Below are 22,747 nucleotides of genomic sequence, written 5' to 3'. Positions count from 1 at the left end.
TACCGGGCGTCTGTCATTTCTCGGCAGGGCTTTCCTCGGCATGGTGACGTCGCACGAGCGTGATAGGAGAGCTAGCAACGAATCCCGGCTTAGACCTTCAGTCTTGGCTTCCAGTTCCAGGACCGCGGCGAAAACTTCGCTGTCGAAGTAATTGGTCATTCACCACGGACTTGACAGGGATCCCCGGACCTCGGATGTTGATAGTTGATCTTACGTGCTAGAACCATCATCATCACCAACCATCAGAACCATCACTGCGTCGGACTTCGCTAGCGCCTCTAGTAACGCTTGACCCCTTCGATTGGTGCAACGGCTGCCCCACTCCACTGCTCAAGCGTTAAAATCTCCTGCTATGACGACCGGCTTACGACCCACTAGGTCAGACGATAGTCTATCGATCATCTGGTCAAACTGTTCTGATGGCCACCTTTGTGGGGCATTGTAGCTACAATAGAACACACCTTGATCTTGGCTATCGCGACACCTTCAGCAGAGGAGTGTATTACCTCTTGGATCGGGTACCGTCCCGTCGTGCAAATAGCCGCCATCCTAGACCCGTCCGCCACCCAATTGCCGTTATCGACAGGGACGTTGTACGGGTCGGACAGGAGGGCGACATGGGTCCTCGACTCCGAGACCGACTGCCACAGCAGCTGCTGGGTAGTTGCACAGTGGTTAAGATACAGCTGTGTTGCTTGAACGGCTTATTCTTATTTTTCTCTCCGATGGGACACGAAGACCCACCCATAACGTGGTTACAGGCTTGCTTGTTGCTGGCGCGGATAGGGCACTTTGGTGCCTTATCGCATTCTTCGCCACAACGACGACACAGGTTACTACGGTCTTGGCCATTACAGTTGAAGGACTTGTATCCCAACTCTAAGCACCGGAAGCACCTGTCCACTGAAGGCGGCTGGAGTTTGCTCACTGGGCATACTGACCAGCCGATCTTCAACTTCCCTCGCTCCATTACCTTTTTGGCTTCCGCAACCGGTAACCTAAGGTAGGCTACCTGTGTGACAAAGGGATCGCCTCTCAGGCGTTGTCTGGAAATAACATCACACCCGCAGTCACTAAAACCCTGTACCGGCGCTAGAAATTTGCAATGTAGCCCCAACCAGCATCGATCCTCTGCGATTTATACAGATCGTTATATTGCATCGCTGTTTGTACCGAATCGATTTGAGATATAAACACGACGCAGCAGTTTCAGTGGACGACGACGACGTAGTTTACAGGATAGCAGTGGATGATGGAAAGATCTTCGTACCTGCATGTATGGTTTAACTAGTACGTTGCCCAGAATGATTGTACGTGATGTCGGCTAGTAACGAAAGATACGAGAGTGGACATGAGAGGCGTCGTACCCGACCGAAACCCAAATCATCGCACGGAGTGATCCCGATCAGATGATGACCGGTAGGTGTTAGGTGCACCAGAACCAGAAAGGCTACGGTAGAGCGTAGAGGCCGCGCGCGTATAATTTTTATACTTCGTTTTCGTGTGTTAGTTCTAAGCAAAACTGTTAATTTAAGATAAATAAATGTAGTGTCGTAAGGTGTTCTTTATTAGTTCAATAAATGTAGTTTTGTTTTAAAAACGATGTTTATGTAATCGAGTGTGTTCATTAAGTGGCAAAAGGAAAACGTTCCTAGACCTTTGAAAAATAGTGCCGGTGGAAATTAGCCTGTGTTTTTGGGTCGGCTTTTACATCGAGTGTTGGAGGGCTGGATAATAATAATCGAAGGCGGAAAGAAGGTAACCAGTTCCCTAACATTTTGGTCCTGAACGAACCGATTCGGACGGACCGGAAAGGGATTGAAAGGAACTTGGTTTTCAATCGGATTTGGAGAATGGATTGTGGAGGATTATTGCGCCATTGTGAAGCCATTGCAATTGGATCGGAACAATTAAGGGTAGCCATCATTTCACTCGCGGACAATTGGCGCGGTAGCCATCGAGTTGTGCACAGACAGGGGTTCTTCATCACAACGCTCGAGGTTTGAGGTCCATCTTCGCGGTTTAGAAAAGACGATCGGCTTGCTGTGGACTACTGAACCAGCGTATAAACTGATTTTCCAGGTAAATATTTAAGTTCAGTATATGTCACATCTTTCGACATTTTTCCCTGGACTTTGCTATATTGGATTGTGGTGATTGCCGAGACGATCGAATATGAATTGTGCATGGGTGCTAGGACACCGATCAATTGCTTTGGATCTAGGACACCGTTGGCATCCCGGAACATACGATCGATTCGCCATGGTTGAAGAGGTGGCAACGTATATCTTCTGTCTGGGTGAGTGCTTTGAATTGTATATGTCACCGAAGCGGGACGCAGAAATATACACTTTGTAATTTGAAATTATCCTCTTCAATTCATTGGCTACGAGTCCCTGCATAAAAACTGTTCATTACCAAAACAATCATCTCGATTTGCATACGCTTGCTTTTCTATTTGGATTGGTGCTGTTTATGCTGTTCCGGGTTAGTTGAACAGTATATGGGGGCCCTCCTTAGCCGTGTGGTAAGTTGCGCGGCTACAAAGCAAGACCATGCTGAGGGTGGCTGGGTTCGATTCCCGGTGCCGGTCTAGGCAATTTTCAGATTGGAAATGGTCTCGACTTCCCTGGGCATAAAAGTATCATCGTGCTAGCCTCATGATATACGAATGCAAAAATGGTAACCTGGCTTAGAAACCTCGCTGTTAATAACTGTGGAAGTGCTTAATGAACACTAAGCTGCGAGGCGGCTCTGTCCCAGTGTGGGGATGTAATGCCAATAAGAAGGAGAAGATATGTCTGGCCGAGACCTAAATCTCTGCATACTACATGCATATTTCATCTTCTTGGATCCATCCCTGATTATTGAGCTACTGTTGTACATTGGTTGCCCCACCTGTGAAGTTTGGAAGTTTGTAACGGTTTTGGAATAGAACCGTAAAGCTGTTAGTTCTCCTAGGTGAGTTCTACAGTATATGCCTGCCGAAGCCTAGGACTTCCGGAATATTACATGCCCTTTTCCTCTTCTCCAATTGATTATTACGAGTTGTGTTTCGTGTGATGTTGCTGTGTTTCCGTACCTGCTGTGAACTGAACGATCGTGATGTTGGATGTGGTGTAGCTGATCTCGGTGCAGCATATTGTTCTCCAGGTAGGCTTCTACAGTATATGTCTGCCGAAGCTTAGGACTTTTGGGTCTCTACACCATCCTATTTTTCTTTTGTCGGATCGAGTGACGTACACCAATGCCTCCCAAGGAAAAGAAGCCGCCAGCGCTGAAGCTGTTTATGGTCCAGCTCAAGAACATCCAGACGGCTTTGGACGACATCTTCAGATTCGTACAGAACTACCAGCCGACCTGTACTGTTAGCGCAATCAACATTCGTCTGCAGCGTATTGGTGAGTTGTGGGGACAGTACGAGGAGACTTTGAATGACATCCAGGCTCACGATAACTTTGAGGATGAGGAAGGAGAGTTTGATGAGGCTAGGTTAGGGTTTAGCGATAAGTTCTATGAGTGTAAGGCTTTTCTTATGGACAAGGTCAAGGGACAGGTAGGACCTGATGATGTGGATTCGTCGATGCGAGGGAACGAGACGTTACCGCACAGGCATGGTACACTTGATCATGTTCGTTTGCCTCAAATCAAGCTACAGACTTTCAACGGTGACATCGACGAGTGGATCAGCTTCTGAGACTTGTATACCTCCCTCATCCATAGAAAGACGGACTTGCCGGAAGTGGAGAAATTTCACTATTTGAAGGGCTGTCTTCAAGGTGAACCAAAGAACCTCATCGATCTCTTGAAGATAAGTAAAGCAAACTATCAGGTGGCTTGGGGTTTGCTGATTAACAGGTACGGTAACAGCAAGCTGTTGAAGAAGAGTCAAGTGAAAGCCTTGTTCAACTTGAAAACACTATCTAAGGAGTCGGTAGTGGACTTGCATACCCTGATGGACGGGTTCGAGAGAGTGGTTCAGAACTTGGATCAAGTGGTTAAACCCGAGGAGCACAAGGATCTTCTACTTGTTAACTTGCTGACAACTCGGTTGGATCCTGTAACTCGAAGAGGATGGGAAGAACATTCATCTATCAAAGAACAGGACACGTTGGCAGATCTAACTGATTTCATACGTCGTCGGGTACGAATCCTGGAATCACTCCCAACGAAGACTTCGGACAGCAAGGGATCCCATCAATCGCAACAGCCAATGAAGCAGAAGTCGTCAGCTGTGAAGGCAAGCTACGGCTCCGTACAATCGTCTGGGGAACAATGTATGGTTTGTAAGGAGAACCATCCGCTTTATCAGTGTTCTTCTTTTCAACGGTTGTCGGTGCGAGAGAGGGAGGCGGTGTTGAGGTCAAACTCCCTGTGTATGAATTGCTTCCGGCCGGGTCACATAGCGAAGAATTGCCCGTCTAAATATTTCTGCCGCAGCTGTAAAGGTCGTCACAACACATTGGTGTGCTTCAAATCTGGGAAAGATGGATCATCGAAGGTCGCTGCTGCTACGGAACGCAATAATTCTCCTCCGGATGCTGGCGAGCATTCGGGTTCGACATCCGCCCAAGTGGTGAACGTGTTCGCCACCGATTCTACAATATCTGGTGCAGCTCAGCAGTTCTCCTCCCATGTCCTTCTGGCCACGGCGGTCGTTATCGTGGAAGATGACGAGGGTAGCCGATTTCCGGCTCGAGCGTTGCTGGACTCCGGCTCTGAAAGCAATTTCATCGCAGAACGGCTGAGCCAACGACTGAGGACGCGTCGAGAAAAGGTGGACTTCTCGGTCCTTGGTATAGGTCAAGCAGCTTCAAAGGTGAAGCACAGGATTCAAGCATTGGTGTGCTCAAGAATCACGTATTTCTCTCGGAGCGTGAATTTCCTGGTTCTGCCGAAGGTAACTGCGAAGGTCAACATGAACGGATGGAAGATGCCTGACGGGATTAGTTTAGCGGATCCAGCCTTTTTCAGTCCTCAGTTCAGTGCGGTGGACATGGCGTTTGGCATCGAGTTCTTTTTTTCTTTTTCTTCGAATCTGGTAGAAGAATTTCCATCGGAAACCAAATGCCGACATTCAATGAATCGGTCTTTGGATGGGTGGTGTGCGGAGGTCAAACAAAACCCACGGAGAGCCTACGGGTTAACTGTAGCACGGCAACTACAGCAACTTTGGAAAAGTTGATTGCACGGTTTTGGGCTAGCGAAGAAGTTGGTACTTCGAAGATTCTTTCCACCGAGGAGCAACGGTGTGAAGAATTGTTCCAGCAGTCGGATTTCACAGGGAATACTGTTTCGTTGCCGAAGGATGAGGACGTCGTTTCAAGTATTGGTGATTTACGGGACATCGCCTACAGGCGTTTTCTAGGCACGGAGCGCAGATTAGCCAGGGATGCTAATTTACGGGAGCAGTATCATCAGTTTATGGCAGAGTACATACAGCTGGGGCACATGACCAAGGTGAAGGATACAACAGAGTCCGAAAAACGTTGTTTTCTGCCACACCATCCCGTCATAAAAGAGGCTAGCACCACCACGAAGGTTCGTGTGGTCTTTGATGCGTCGTGCAAAACGTCGTCAGGTGTATCGCTGAACGATGCTTTGCTGGTGGGTCCAATCGTCCAAGAAGACCTTCGATCGATTATGCTTCGAAGTCGCATGAAGCAAATAATGCTGGTGGCCGACGTGGAGAAGATGTTTCAGCAAATCTTCATTTATCCGGAGTATCGACATCTTCAATGTATATTTTGGCGTTCCGACACCGGTGCAGCTGTTGATGTGTATCAGCTGAATACTGTCACCTACGGGACAAAACCTGCGCCTTTTCTAGCGACACGCACTTTCAATCAGCTGGCAACTGATGAGATGCTACAGTACCCGCTGGCTGCTAGAGCAGTTACAGAAGATACATACATGGATGACGTTATCACAGGAGCGGATACGATTCAAGCAGCAAGCGAAATTCGGAAACAGTTGGAGGAAATGACCTCTAAGGGAGGATTTCAGCTGAGGAAATGGGCTTCCAACAAACTGGAGGTACTGGAATGAGTTGCCGAGGACAATTTGGCAATTCGTCTGTCAGAAGGAATTAACCTGGACCCTGATCCGACTGTTAAGACACTCGGACTGACTTGGATGCCGAATACCGATCAACTGCGATTCCAATTCGACGTGCCATCATGTCCCATCACCTCACAACTGTCAAAACGGCAAGTGCTGTCGGTGACTGCGTCGCTATTCGATCCACTGAGACTCATAGGTGCAGTTATTACCACGGCTAAGGCAATAATGCAGCTATTGTGGAAGATCAAAGATACCAACAATCAGGCATTGGATTGGGATCAGCCGTTGCCTTCGACGGTGGGTGAGTTTTGTGCCGATGTCACAGACTGGCTGGTACCCTCTTGCGGCCCGGCGACTTGCGCCTGGTTGGTGCCTTTCGCTTTTTTGGGCCGAGAATTTACTTTCTCGCGTCGACGCCCTTGGGGCTCCTCTGCACCCCGATCTGCTCCGTCCAGACGACGTTTGGCTTTTATGATCGCACGTCGTTTGGCTTTGCTCTGAGCGCCTTCGCCGGATTGCTGACTGAGCCGTTTCGGGTTAGGCGCAATATTTTCTTCATAGCCTTCTTCTATACCCTGTCACTGTTGGGGAGACTCCGGTGCTGCTAGTTGCAGCCTCCGTCGCTCCGCTCTCCGCCTCCCTGGGAGGAGACCTCACCAAAGGGGTCTACCATCTCCGTGCTTAACGCATCGTCAAAAGAATTATTTTGTTTTGCTTCACTCATTGTAGATGAGTCCCCCTTGTGACTGCCGTCGAATTCTACTGGAGTAGTCGCCTTTAATGATCCCAAGGTTATCTTTGCATGCCTTACGGCATGCAGGGAAACCATGCCAGGATTGACACTTACGTGTTCAGAACCAGATCAGCGCAAGTCAGGAAAGAGCATCTGAGCCTACTCCCACCCAGCAGGCAAAGCTTGGTGGCAGGATTGAACAGCGTGCTACAAGGCCCGCCACGGTTTTTGGGGGACGGAAGACAGCCTAGCCATTAGCCCACTCGCCGTTTCGAGTCAGTGTCACCCGGTTCTACTAAGAGAGTAGAATGTCAAATTGCCAGCCCCCTATTTCCCAATATTACGATATCCAAGACAAGGCCGTTAACATGCGGCCAGAATGCCATAATCAGGATCTCGCATGCAGCTTTTGTAGAGGTTTAACAGAGCCCGTCGAGAGAAATTCGTTGATATGAAATTATTAATTGACAAAGCTGAAGTTATTGTTTTTTCTTACGTTACCTACCAAATTATATAAAAATGTATCAAACATGCGAGAAAGGCAACAATTGACAAATAAGCGGTACTTTTTACAAAAAAAAAAAACTTTGGTATGTGTACCAGATGTTACCAAATCAAAAGCAGATGGCACATGTTACGGAAGACCCTCCTTCTGAGAAAATCACCTGGCATCGATTAGTTAAGGCCTTGAAGGATGACCCTTTAGAAAGACCAGAACCAATCGGTAGAAATGTCGGGAATGTAAATAAAAATCGTTACGGGTTCTCTACTAAATATTATCTTCGCCTTACCCTCTGCCGGCATACGATCAACGTGTTCAGCCCACCATAGTTTGCCGTTCTCCTGCTTACCGCTGAATAGTGTCCACAGCACCTTACGCTCAAATACTCCAAAAGTTATCCGATCAGCCTTCTTTTAAGGAAATGGCTACTAACCTGCTTGATTTCTGTTCAATCTGACTAAGGCAAGCTGGTTTGAGTTGTTTCTTTACGAACTCACAAAGATGGTCTCACGAGGATTTGTTTGCTGCCTGTGGAGGAAACATTTGAAGCTGGTCTTCAGTTATCGAATACAGAATAATTAGTGAAGACATAGACATTTGCGTGTTAGTTAGTAAGTTTCTTAAAATTAGATTGAAAATCATGGTGTGAAGGTGGCGACGATCTTTGTACACAAAATCAATCACACTACCAGCAAGTATTCGTCCAATGTGACTGAACCCTAGCTATAAGCAATGTGTTCACTACATTTACGATTGTTCAAAGTAAAGCTAAGCTCTGAATCTGATAACAGTAACTATTTGACGTAGGATAACGTTCTTCGGCAAGCTAGGGAGCCATTTTGCATATTCAAATTTGAGACCGTCAAGTAAAGTGTCTTTCAACTGATTTAGGAGATTTTGGTATCAATCGATCGACTAAATCTTTAAGACACAATGTTCGCCCATTCTGGTTTCTAGTCCCTCTCGAATGATTTTCTCGAAATGTGAATCTCTCTTTCAATAGTTATTTTCTCTCGTATGTCTTCCTCTTCAAACATCGGCAATGAACTGCATCGATATAAATTAAACTTTGTAGATATTTAAGTAGCTAAATTTCCCTTCCTTTTTTACTGTAACTTTGTATTCCAACTCCAGACCTCGACTACACCTTGAGTTTCTCGGCTTCCCAAAACTAGCATTGTTGTATAAGAATCAAAATACAAACTATAAACAAGTATTACAAAATTGATCTCGACTCCGTAACGCCCAACAGCATATTATTCTACCAAACAAACGAATGTTTGTACCAAAAGCAAATGTCCTTATTCTTTATAACATTATTTACGGATCAATTTAATAATAAGAACACAATCAGTATTTTTAGTTGTTTTCTCCGAGTACAACACATCATAGCCACGCATCATATCCGCTGAGATGAAGTACAAGAGGCAACATAATTTCAAAATCATATTATTCAGAGTGCCATTACATGTGCCGTACCATAATATACCACAACTAACATTTTTTTTCTCACGGTCATTACTCAACCTCCAACGAGCAGAGCAAAAAGCATTTACATTGAGACCTTTTTGGAGATGATTTTTAACAAAACAAGATGAAAGTGAGTCGTTGAGTGGTAATTGGTGTAAAGATCACTCCTCAAAATGGCACATCATTAATCAGCTAAGGATCTGCGGCTGCCTCGGTGCTCGTTGAGCACGATTGATTCAGAGCCTCTAGACTAGAAGATATCCGTCGCATCCCCCCATAGAAGTGCCAAACTTATAGATGGAAGCTGTTGTGTCTCTGTACCGCAACAGCCGCCATGGCCCCGGGGGTGCTGATCGTTTGATTAAATGGATTAAAACGAGCGCTCCAAACGATCGATCAGTGTACGATCGCCGCATGTTCTTCTCCGTCCCTCTGGCGCTGCTGACACTGGAATCACCGAGAAAATTACAGTAGCACTAAAGAGTTATACTCGCGAAACTTGTAATTAAATCAATTTGGGCATGATTGATACCATCTCGAGTTCGCTGTCGATCGTGCAGAGCGCTGCCTTGAGCGAGTCAGTTTGCGGTCTATGGTAGTGTAAAGGCCAAAAACCAGTCGCAAATATTCCTTTTGGTGTTTTTGGCAAGCAGAATGGTTTGATTTCTAAGTGCCCTACAGGGGCATGCCGAGTGATCACTTGTGTTCGATTGTCTGTGAATAGCTTGTAGATAATTAATTTTCGCTAGCTTTTTTGCACTCTGAGTTGAGTTGAGTTTATTTCTTTAGGGAACACCAATTTTCGCGTTAAAGGAGTGTGTAATTTTGCACGAAATTTTAGCCCCAAGGAAACAACGGCTGCACTGTCTGTTGGCGAATATATTTAATACTTACCGCATGACTCGAAGATTTGGACCCGGATCTGCCTTATTAAGTTGAAAGAAGTATGGCTTAAAAGTTTAAGTGAGATTTAGCTAAAACCGTTTAAGAAATAAAATCTTGAATAAATTATGCAGTTTCTTTAATACGTCCATAAACATATCAACGTGAACCATAAATCTGTACTGACCTAACGTGAAGAAAAAGCTCCTTGGAAGCGTCAAAACAAAAGAATAAACTGCCGACTTACTTCCATTACTTGTCTAAGCTTTAAAAAACGACATTTTGCCATAATTGTCGCGTGGAGCTGAAATCGTTTCTTTTGTTCGTTCTCGTACCTTGCGTGCCGAAACTCTTTTGTCTTTCAACTGTTTTTTTTCTCCTCCCCAACCTACGGAATTCCAAGGCTCTACTCTCAAATTTAGCAGCCACGATCAAGCGTTTGCAGCTGCGACCAAGCTACCCCACGAGTCACATATGTGCGAAAAATCTGCCTCCATCTGCCTCTTCGCACGTGTGCCGATAGGCTCTTATGGGACTTCGGTGTCCAACCGGTAAGTCAGTTGCTTTGAATGAAGCGTTATTTTAATGGTTTAATGGTTTCCCCTTGATTATCTGCAGTGCGGTGCTTGACGTGAAGGCTATTAAAGAATGCATGTCGGTTCGGATCAGTTTGTTCGTAAAATTTTGGACTAGGCACGCGGAGATCTGATGGCTTTCGAGACAATTTTAATTACCATGTCGGATTTTTAAATAAGATGTGTTCAAGGCAGAGCGTTAATGAATAAAGCTTCCAATGAATGATTAAATTGGTTATGATTAAATCATTCAACTCTATGATTAAAGATTATGATTAATGATTTATTCATTTTTGACAATGATTAATGATTATGATTAACGATTAAAATATTTTTTTACAATGATTAACGATTATGATTAATTAATAAAACTTTTGGAGTATGATTAACGATTAATGATCGTGATTAAATGTTGACACAACATGTGTATGATTAATGATTAACGATCGATATGATTAATGAATAATGATTATGAATAATCAAATTATATAATTTGCATAATGATCAATAGTCAAGTAACCTTTCTTCTGAATTGGGTTATTGAAAGGTATAAAAATTATATGATTATGATTAAAGATAAATGAATAAAAGCGATGTAAGCCATGATTAAAATTTATGATTAATGAATAAACTCTAAACATTTATGAATATGATTAGTGAATAATGATTGAATGTAAAAATCTATGATTAACGATTAGTGATTAATGATTAAATCATATTTGTTGTATGATTATGATTAATGAATAATGATTAAATAACCCATTATTCATTAATCATGATTAAATCTATGATTAATCACTAATGCTCTGGTTCAAGGGACCATTGACATGGTGCTTAGCAGATGATGTTAACTATCTACCGGTTTAAAACTTATAACCAACCGTGATTCAGGAGCAAATTTAACAGTGGAGGTAAAAATGATTACTGGGCTGGTGTAAAACTGTATCCACATTCGATATCGCTTTTTAACATTTTCGTAACATTATATCCAGGCGCAGGTGATTGCAACGACTAGTACTACGTCCTTCTGACTCGGTAAGTGAAGATATTGCAGAGTATTTAAAAACTCAAAGAGTAAGAAACCAATAAAAAAATCAATATTTCTTATATTGGTATGTTATAAATCGAAAAACTCAAGGTGGAGCCCAATGGGGTTCAAATGTCAAATATTGCCGTATTTTGGGAATTCGGATTAAGCTCTGCCAAATCAGTAGCTCGTGTAACAAGCGCGGGTGGTAAAGAATTTTGTCTTTTGTTGGTAATATCCGGTCGTTCATATTTTTTCATTTCATTCGGCAATCCTTTTGGTACCTATATTACGCACTCTGTGGAAGATACAGCCGCCATGCTCATCCTTGGATTTGCCACTGTGCCTAAAAAAAAAGAGACTGTAAGGATTCTTTTTCTTTAACTATGTGCCTCACTTGAGGTTGGGAATGTCAAATGTACGGGGGAGAGGCATTCTGCTGCTCGTATATCGTCGTTATTCATTGAGAGCGAATTCTGCAATCCTTGCACCCAAACACGTTCTATGGTGGGGTGGTTACATCTTCATCTGGCGAATGAGCGACTGCTTCGTCGGTTTTGGAACCACATTGGATTGATATAAATGGCAAATCTGATTTTGGCTCAATTGCAACAGCTTATTTAATTGACAATCGGTCAAATAATTGCAAAGAAGAAAAGAGAGTCCGTTTCCTTCCATGGGGAAGTTCTTGAAGCAAGAAGTTTGTGGACATGACTTGTGAGGGAAGTCAGATTGTTTCTGTTTTGAAAAAGATGTTCAATTTTGATCACAAGTCATTAATCAAGAATAATAGAAACGATGATACCGCACGGTCAGACGCACGCTGGCAAAAAGCCTCTATTGTCGTTGCAGAAGCATACCCGCCTCAATACGACAAATAGAAGCACATGTTTGTATTTCAAACGCAACCGACTCTTGTTCAATTCTAATTACACATTGTTTGGTAGAGAGAAAAGGTGTGAAATGTTGCCAAAGCAGATTCGATGGATACGGAGAATTGATGATATTTCATCGTTATTAGCTGGTTATGGAACAACTCCTCGCAGGGGCAGCTGTTGTATAAGTGGTAATACGCCCGTGTACTTAATGTAATAGTGTAATTGACTATGTGATTTCTCTACAAAAATACAAAGCGATTGTTACAATTTTTCCGATTTGAAGTAATTTATAGATTTTAAATATTATATGTTATTCGAAAAAGTTTACGGAACATACAGTTTTGACTCATATTACAACCATTCAAGCACATTTTTCAATTTGGAGGTCTTTATGGAACATGAATTAAAATATATCAATAGATCAATTGTTTCCATCGGATAGCGAAAGAATAGAACTATCATATAAGTGCTTGATAATCCTATTTTAGTTTTTGTAACTATCAATACTTGATGATTTTATTCTGCCAAACTTTGTCTCAAATGCCGGATCCACATAGTAAAAATTGTCTCATACTCTGAGCACTACATTTAATGCACTAAAATGCTTATTATTATCTTTTTGTTGGACAATTATGATGACATTTGTTTGTATGATTTGTAGACTTTGATGGGATTATGAAAAAAAACATTGAAAATAATATCTACCATTTTTATAATCGTAATATTTGCATTAATTTATTGATTTTTATAATCGCAGTACATGCACTAACTTTTGAGATTATTTCGGATTTTTTTTTCTATTTGTCTAACAAACATGTTTTGTTTCATAATTCTGGACTAATTCTAATTATTTTTGTGGTACTTGAGAGATTTGGAAGTGATTATTGGAGTACGCAAGTTCCAGGGATTCTGGAGGGGATTCTGAGGTTTTGTGAGGAAAATTCTTGGAAATTTTTGTGAGAATTAATAGGAATCGAAAAATGAATAAATCTTAGAAAAATTTTACTTGTTTTCGAGAGGACTATTCTTTCTTATTCCATAACAATTTCAAATATATGTCCTTCCTTAAATTCCTTGGGCTGCAAAATGGTGAGTTGACATCCGGGAAGGGGCGCCTAACATAGCTCTGGTCCTCACAAGTTCCAATACTCACGCTTCCACGGGTCTTCCGATGACAATTGCGCCAGCTAAGGGTTGCGTACTTAGCTGGTAGTGCAGCCTGGGCACTGTTGTCCTTCTGACATCAGATAGAGTGAGAGGGTGCGTCCTGTGGGGTCTGCCTAGGATGTGGTGGGGTTCGACAGTGGGCTCTGTTGAACTTCTATAAAAAGCTGCATGTGTCCCCAAGCAGGCCCTATCAAAGCGACCGTGTGCCGCTCAAAGCGCACTAGCCTAGTCCTGGTGTTGGGTGGGACTTTAAACAAATTTGACCCGACTGATCGAGCGTCTGTCCACCAAGGAGGTGCGGCTCCAACAGCGTCTGTTCTGGCATTCAGCGGCTGAGTATGAAATGCTATTCCCCGGAAGCTATACCTAAGATGGCAGCCCCATCCCGGTGGATAGGGAACCTTGGGCCAACAACCTACTGTTCCCGAAACATCAATTTGTTCGAGAATCCGATAATGAAAGAATACGGACTGATTTTACGGCGACGACTCTTAGCGCGAAACAACGGACACGAATAGGAACATGGAACGTTTTAACCCTAGCCCAGCAGGGTAAATTGGCACAACTTGCCAATGAGGCACGCCGCATGAAGCTTGAGATCCTGGGACTGAGTGAAGTCCGTTGGCCAAACTTTGGAGAACACAGAACGCCGTCGGGACAAGTTCTGCTATACTCTGGTTTACGAGGTGAACACGCTCCCCGGCAACGCGGAGTTGGCATCCTACTAAGCGCTCAGGCACACTCTGCGCTTATGAAGTGGGAACCTATAAGTGAAAGGATAATCGTTGCCAGATTTAGAACACGGGTCTGAAACCTTACTATAATCCAATGTTATGCGCCAACCGATGCTGCCTATCTGCAAGACAAAGAGAACTTTTACAGTCAACTCAATGCCGTCGTAGATAGAATTCCGAAGGGTGATATCAAGATCTGTTTGGGCGACTTCAATGCGAAGATCGGATCCGACAACTCGAACCATGAGCGCATTATGGGACGCCATGGTCTCGGAGAAATGAGCGAAAACGGAGAGCTGTTCGCAGAATTTTGTGGTAATAACGACATGGTGATCGGGGATCGCTCTTCCTCATCGACCGGTTCACAAGGTCACGTGGGTCTCCCGTGACGGCTTTACAGAAAATCAAATCGACCACATCTGCATCAGCCGAAAATGGAAACGGAGCCTTCTTGATGTACGGAATAAACGTAGTGCCGATATCGCGTCTGATCATCACCTCCTCATCGGCGAAATACGCCTGCGCATTGCGCGGATTCGTCGGCAGGAGGAAAAAATTGGATGACGATTCAACACACGCCGACTGGAAGATGCCACGGTGAAACGGTCCTTCGTTGAAGAACTGGAGACGCGTGCTGCAGATATTCCGGAAGGTGGCAGCGTGGAAGACCAATGGACCGCCATCAAGAATGCCTTCATCGCCACCAGCGAGAACAATCTGGGCGAACTACGCACCCAGAGAAAACAATGGATCACCGATGAGACCTGGAGGAAGATAGAGCAGCGAAGAGAAGCCAAAGCCGCGATAGAGCGATCAAAAACCAGAGGAGCCAAAGTTCTAGCCCGCCAACGATACGCGGCTCTTGAGAAGGAAGTAAAACGCTCATGTCGACGGGACAAGCGAGCGTGGGCAGACTCTCTGGCCGACGAAGGAGAGAGAGCCGCCGCAACCGGGGACATTCGCCTCCTCTACGATATCTCACGACGCTTAAGCGGGGCGAAGATGAATGCAACGATGCCTGTGAAAGACGCGAATGATCAGTTATTGACCGACCCAACTGACCAGCTGAAACGCTGATTCGAGCACTTCGAACAACTTTTTCAAGTGCCAGCCAGGCCATCACCACCTCGACATGATCTGCCTATGATCCGACGTATAACACGCGTCAATACCGAAGCTCCATCACTGTTAGAGATTCAAACAGCCATCCAAAGCATTCGAATAAAGCCCCAGGGGTCGACCGCATATCAGCCGAGATGCTCAAAGCTGACCCCATGACATCCGCTCAACTACTGCATCGTTTATTTCGAAATATCTGGGACACCGCAACTTTCCCGGTCGACTGGATGCAAGGTATCTTAGTGAAGGTGCCCAAAAAGGGTGACCTGACTGTATGCGATAACTGGCGAGGCATTATGTTGCTGTGTACCGTTCTCAAAGTTCTGTGCAAAATTATCCTAGATCGGATTCAGGAGAAGATCGATGCGACTCTCCGGCGGCAGCAAGCCGGATTCCGTGCCGGAAGATCCTGTGTGGACCATATTGTCACGCTCCGCATCATTCTGGAGCAGGTCAACGAATTCCAAGAGTCCCTTTACTTGGTATTCATTGACTACGAAAAAGCTTTCGACCGTCTCAATCACGAGAATATGTGGGGCGCCCTGAGACGCAAGGGAGTTCCTGAGAAAATCATCGGCCTCATCGAAGCACAGTACGAGGCCTTTTCGTGTAGAGTGCTGCACAATGGGGTCCTGTCCGACCCTATCCGGGTCGTAGCTGGTGTGAGGCAAGGATGTATCCTATCACCGTTACTGTTCCTCATCGTAATCGATGAGATTCTGGTAGGTGCGATTGACCGTGAACCAAACCGCGGGCTATTATGGCAGCCTATAACCATGGAGCATCTAAACGACTTCGAATTGGCTGATGACGTTGCACTCCTCGCGCAACGGCGCTCTGTTATGCAGAGTAAGCTCAACGACCTTGCCGAGCGCTCCTCTTCGGCAGGTTTAGTCATCAACGTCAACAAAACCAAATCGTTGGATGTAAACACGGCGACTCCTTCCAGTTTTACAGTAGCCGGGCAACCAGTGGAGAATGTTGAAAGCTTCCAATATCTTGGTAGCCAAATGGCGTCGGACGGCAGTACCAAGATCGACATAGGCGCACGGATCAAGAAAGCAAGGGCTGCCTTTGCGAGTTTAAGAAATATCTGGAAAAACAGGCAGATAAGTAAACGCACCAAAATACGAATTTTCAACTCTAACGTGAAATCTGTGCTGTTATACGCTAGCGAAACATGGTGTGTATCAGTGGAGAACACTCAACGGCTGCAGGTGTTCATTAACAGATGCCTGCGGTATATAATTCGGGCCTGGTGGCCTCACAACTGGATCTCAAACAATGAGCTCCATCGTCGTTGTCATCAGAGGCCGATAGCAACAGAAATTCGGGATCGGAAGTGGGGCTGGGTCGGCCACACTCTACGTAGGGGCGGAAACGAAATCTGTAAACAAGCATTAGACTGGAACCCAGCGGGACATCGCAGCAAAGGCAGACAAAGAGACTCATGGCCGCGAAGCCTTAATAAAGAAATAAAAGAAGTCGACCGAAATCTAACCTGGCAACAGGTTAAAGCGATAGCCGGGCAACGCTCAGGATGGAGATCTTTCAAGTCGGCCCTTTGCACCACCGGAGGTGTAAGTAAGTAAGTTAAGGTCGAAGGTACATGGGCCGAAGATTGAATAGGGAAACTAGCTTGTAAGGACACTGAAAAGCTTAATACGAATTTGATAACTGTTTTGCGACGTGCTTAAATCTCTTATTTCTAACATCTAACATTGGTAGGTTTTGAAAAGAAATGAATCATTTGTTTGAGAAACTGCATAAGTCCATTTCACACTATTTCGAGAAAACAACAAAAAAAAGTTTTTTTAACTAATTTGTACCGAATTCTTCGATTTCTTCGATACAGATCAATAGTTTTTGGCAAAACTCTCCACATTCTGGGACACTTTCAGTGCAAAAAATGTAAGCAGTACTCCACAATTGCTTTTCAAAGTACGTGGACATATGTAGTTTCTCAAACAAACGAAATTTTTTTCATACATTCCTGAACAAAATTTTTTTTTTCGTATTTTTTGCCACAATATGTATTTTTGGACGAGGATTCAGAATATATAAAAATCTCATTTTGGCCAAAAATGTTACATATGCAGTTTCTCAAACAAACGGTTCAAATATCGATTGAACTTTCATCAGCCGGATTAACGCGAATGCAACTCTGGAGCCAATTATAGATATATGGACACAGTTGTCGCCCATGATTTTCTTTTATAAGGTTTGAAAAATTTCTTTAAAACACGATTGCAGGAAGACTTCCTAATAGAACAGAAATGTTCACCCAAAAAAACTAATCTGACAATTATTGTTTAAAATCTTGGCATATACAAGCTAAGCGTTGATTCGCCGAGACTTTATAAAAAAATAATTTATTCACTTTAATTAAACTGAATTCTACAACGTCACACTAAAAACTAAAACTGGATGAGTTGTCCTTCTGTTGATTAACCGTTTTATCTGTTAATTTCTCGTTCGTTGAACTTGAATTGCTGCAAGATATGTGTAGAGCGGTTGTATGCCCATCTTTAGCACGAGGTTGGCTTCCGTATCTGCAAATGCAGAAAATGATTAGAGGTATCGAGCCGATGAGGACAACGAATACTCCTCCAGGTGTCTGTGAGCTGATTATATGAAATTTAAGCCTTCTAATCTCTTCCAGACTATTGAGATTCATTAGATGAAGTTCTTTCATGTCAATCTTTTGCTTGGTTAATAATATCTCTTTTCCAAAAGTTGGTGTGAAAAATTCTTGTTGGTCGGTAGGTTTGGGGTTGCTTTTAAAGGTGAAGTTCTGCACTGTAACTGTGCAGTTACCTGTTTCGATGATTGTTGGTGTTGATACTAGACGTGAATCGCCGCATGAATCTTATATGTACACTGCTGTGTCTGTGTAGATCAGTATGGTTCCCAGGCTGATTTCCTTGATGATTCTTGCTCCGGTTGATTGTATGTTGGACATTTGGCTTTCTGGCTGGTGAGTATGTTGAAGACGCAATCGTCATTTACTGGATAACTATTGTCGCAGATGAAACACTTTTCTTTCTGCTCGTAAAATGTGTGTTGATGATAGGCCACGTAGCGGATTCGTATCCATTCGCGTTCCTTTTGTATTGATAGGTTCCTGTTGCATCAGTCTGTACCGCTTCTGCTCGATGAATTTTGATGATTATGATTATATGGTTGTTTTGTAAAGAGGCGATCGATGAAACAAGCCAATACATTTCGTCTTCGAATTTCATGTTGATTTGTTGATCTTCTAAGAACTTCCAAATAAACTCTTTATCTTTTGGACTAAGAATGTTTTTTTAAGTGATTAGACCTATTCTATATCTCTGAAAATTTTAATTAAAATTGACCTAGTGTTTTGGAAACCTTGTTAACGGTTAATTGAAGTAAGTTATTTATACTGATTTGTTTTGATTGGTTTTCTATAATTTTGTTGTTGACTTGATCCTGAATTTCCTGAAAAAGTTTTGATTGATTAAATCCAAATCGTCCTTATCTGGGTCACCGGCTACGAATCTAACCACTTTTCCTGGAGCGTTTACAAGTCCTGTTTTGTATCTTCTAGGGTAAAAACTATTCATTTTTTCATATGCTTTCCTAATCTTGAATTGAAAGGTTTGCTCTAAGTGGTCTGTGATATTAAGTTTAGTGGCAAAGTTCTCTATATATTCGATGTTTTGCCTGATGTGCTCTAAATCAACTTTGTGGCTAATTGCCGTAATCTGGCAATGTGACGTATACGCCATTTTCCAAAAATGGTGTTAACGAGTAGTACTTATCGTACTCTTTAACAGAAAAACGGAAAACATGTATGTTGTAAAATGGCGCATACGTCACTTTTTCAGATTATGGCAGATAAGTCTCTCATAGCCTACTCGTATTCTGGCAGTGTCTAGTTTGATTGTCAATAGTCCAATTTTTGTCGACACATCGTGAAAGGTCGTCGCTGTAGTCAGTGGTATGAGTCTGAAAGAGTTCGAGAAAATTTATCTTATATGTAATTCGTTTTTTTGTGTATTTTTATTCCGAATGAATCTTTATAAGTGAGATCAGTGTTGTGATGCATCATTTTCAAACGAAAATGTTTGCAATTTTCATGTGAAAACTTTTCACGTGAAAACAGTGAACGAGTTGTCACCGACGACAACTCCTCAAATTTTGCACACAGAATTTTCATTCAAACATTATTATTTACTAATATCAGCTTATTGTCAGCAGTCGCGTTATATCTTCTGTTTGGCATTATGGTTTCATGGCAGTAAGAAAAAAGAGTTCAAAATGTTACGGTAAATGCTTCAAATCAAGATTTGATTTTCCAAAGATTTTTAATCGCTGGCGAGTTTTTATCACTTGGTAATTTAAAAGTAAGATCGCGGGTGAGTTTTGATCACCCTCGATTTTTTGAAAATTAGATTTTTCCCATCCCTGAGTGAGATCCTTATTTTCTTGTACTCGTGAGGTCTTGTAAGGTTCTTTGTCTTTTGTTTTTCGTTGTGTAACTTTGATATATACGCCTTTACCGTTTTTACGGTTCTGGTAATGATTTTCTTTTATTTTCTTCGTCTACTTGTCTTTTCCTTTTTACCATCATAACCAAAATAGCTGATTTAGTCTTATTGTAATTTTGAAAAATATCGTCAGCGTTAGTCTGGTTCTGGTGGTAGAAGATAACTTGTTTTGGTTTGTACCCTGTAGCTGAATGGACTGTATTGTCAACTAAGATAGTCATTCTGTCATGTAGTTCCAAATCTTTGTGTCTATGATTCAATGTCCGAAAAAGTTCTATTAACGTGGAGTGAAAACGCTCCACTATTTCGTTCGAGTTACTGCAACTCGCATGATGAATATCTATATTTAAGTCTAGTAAGAAGCCAATGAAATCGATAGAAGTGAAACCAGGTTCTTGGTGGCAAACTATAACATCTGGTCTAACGAAAACTCGGGTATGCTCTGTGATTGCCCTTTTCAGATCAATAATTGTTTTGGTTTCCAGAGCGATCGCATTTGCGAATTTCGAAAAAGCGTCTACTACTGTTAACATTTTCTTGCCTTTTATGAAAAAAATGTCGATTTGTATTTTTGGTGTAGAGCTACGTCTGTCTTTTCTATATTGGGGAACACTTGATGATTGCAAAAAATCGAAAAACGTCACGAAAATATGATAGACTTTGATCGTTAATATCTCAGCCATTTCTCGGTGGATTTCCACTCGGTTATTTGTACACGAATCGCTTTTTAAGTGATTTTATTCTTTCGAATTTCGGGATTTCCTCGGTTCATTCAGACATATTTTGGTTGTTTCAAATCACGCGGCCCATATCCTCCGCGGTAAAACCGACTCCAGTGTGTAACAATATTTATGTATGAAAATATTCACTATTTAAAGCTTGCTAACAATTTAGCAATCGGTTTACGTGAATCAGTCAATCTCGTAAGTAAGTAATCTATTAGCATTTCTTTAGTTATTAATTGAAAGATTTCTATGCCCGCCGTTGTATTAGTAGGGGAGGAAGTTCGGTCGTGGACACCCTTTTGTGTTTGGTCCATAACTTTGGCCCGGGTTAATCTTATGCCGACATTTGTATAGCAATGGAAAGCTAGACGTATAACCTTACAACTAGCAAAGTAATTTATGATTTTATCGATTTGAAAAAGAATATTGACAATTTAGAAAATTTGGCATTTTTGGGCATTTCCATTTTGTGGTTCGGTTGTGGGCAGCTCTGGAAACTTAGCTAAAAATAAAGAAGCATGAATGAAAACCGCTCAGACTTCAAGAGAAGGAATAATTCATTCATTCTAATAGCCAGGAGACAATTGAAACTCAAATCAATCCACCTAGTGTTGATGCCTCCCTCGGCACTACGGAGTATGTTGAAAAAAATCACATAAGAAAGGTCTAAAATAACACTTTAGGTAAATGGGTTTCAATTTTTCATTGATTTAAGTTTTATTGATATGCATCACAGTCAAACAATCTCGATTAAAGACCCTAACGGTAATAGTGCCTTTCTCGTTCATTCAAAAAAATAATTTTGTTAAGAAAATTATCTTGAGCTTTGTTTTTCCAAGTTTGTTTATTTGGTAGGCTCAGGCGTGTATAACACTTTACGGAGCCATGGTTCTTTGTGATATATACAATCAATATCATTTTATTATTCAGTTAATAAGAGAGGGGAAGGAGCAAGCGTACTCGTGGTGACTCGAGGTTAGTTTACAAAGTTTAAGGATGGACGGGGCTTAGGATTTGGGATAAGGAAATTTCAGCATTTGGCATTCAGTGACGATGTGGCGTGTCGTCATGCTCGAGGAATGGTTCGACTGGGAGCATCTTCCGGATGGCAAGAGCTATGGAGCTCTACGGAACAAAAAGGCAGAGACTAAACAAAAAAAACTTTGAAGAAAGAAGAAAAAAAAAAACAAAATATTAAATTTTGATGTCAGAAGCACAAAGAAAACTATAAATGGCCTGCATATAGACAACATCACGATCTCCCAAAACACCTCGAACTTCCCTGAAGGGTTGTTTACCTCGGGCCACAAGGGTATCCAATAATTGGTCTCTGGAGGTGGCATTTTCCGAGCAGGACCAAACTACGTGATCGATGTCATCATAACCGGCTCCGCACCTACATAAGTTGCTATCGACAAGGTTTATTCTGTACAGATGTGCGTTTAGTGAATAGTGATTAGACATAAGTCTCGACATCACGCGAATGAAGCCTCGACTTAAGTCCTCACCTCTGAACCACGCTCGCCCAGAAACTTTTGGAACTATGGAAAATAGCCACCGTCCAAGTTCATTGTGTGTCCAATTCCTTTGCCAACTTTGAAGAGTACTCTGACGGACTAATGGGAAAAACTCGTTGCTCGAGAATTGTCTATATCTTGAGCTTTTTAGTGGAATGTCTTCACTTGTCATGAGACGAGTTTGTACAATCCCATTTAATTCCAACACTTAACGTGGTGGACGTGGAATAACGTTAAGTCTTCTTCTTCTTCTTCTTCTTCTTATTGGCATTACATCCCCACACTGGGACAGAGCCGCCTCGCAGCTTAGTGTTCATTAGGCACTTCCACAGTTATTAACTGCGAGGTTTCTAAGCCAGGTTACCATTTTTGCATTCGTATATCATGAGGCTAGCACGATGATATTTTTATGCCTAGGGAAGTCGACACAATTTCCAATCCGAAAATTGCCTAGACCGGCACCGGGAATCGAACCCAGCCACCTTCAGAATGGTCTTGCTTTGTAGCCGCGCGTCTTACCGCACGGCAAAGGAGGGCCCCGAATAACGTTAAGTGGTGGAATTAAATGGGATTGTACAAACTCTTCTTATGACAAAAGGGAAAAAAAATCATATTTTGATCATAAATTTTGATTCCATAGTCCGATCTGACCAATTTTCAATAGGAAACAATGGGACAAGATTCCCCGTCGAATGCAACTTGTTGCAAGCAAATCGGTCAACGCTTTGTTCCAAAAAGTGTGTGTATAAAAACTAGACATGCCCAAAGAACAAAAATATGAAATAAACTCATTATTTCAATCAATTATGTCTAAGAATTATAAAAACTACATAAAAAC

The 22,747-nt window shown here is 42.6% G+C and overlaps 1 protein-coding gene across 1 annotated transcript; it reads left to right on the top strand.

Annotated features, from left to right (window-relative positions):
* Window positions 1-3,247: 3,247 nt before the first annotated feature.
* Window positions 3,248-6,048, top strand: LOC134209068 (uncharacterized). The gene is made up of 3 exons (XM_062685049.1): window positions 3,248-3,681; window positions 3,724-5,001; window positions 5,046-6,048. The coding sequence occupies exons 1-3, from the start codon at window positions 3,248-3,250 to the stop codon at window positions 6,046-6,048; spliced, it is 2,715 nt and encodes a 904-aa protein (XP_062541033.1).
* Window positions 6,049-22,747: the final 16,699 nt, after the last annotated feature.

Source organism: Armigeres subalbatus, chromosome 2, assembly GCF_024139115.2.
Source record: "Armigeres subalbatus isolate Guangzhou_Male chromosome 2, GZ_Asu_2, whole genome shotgun sequence".
NCBI lineage: Eukaryota > Metazoa > Arthropoda > Insecta > Diptera > Culicidae > Armigeres > Armigeres subalbatus.
This window is presented reverse-complemented; position numbering and strand designations above follow the sequence as displayed.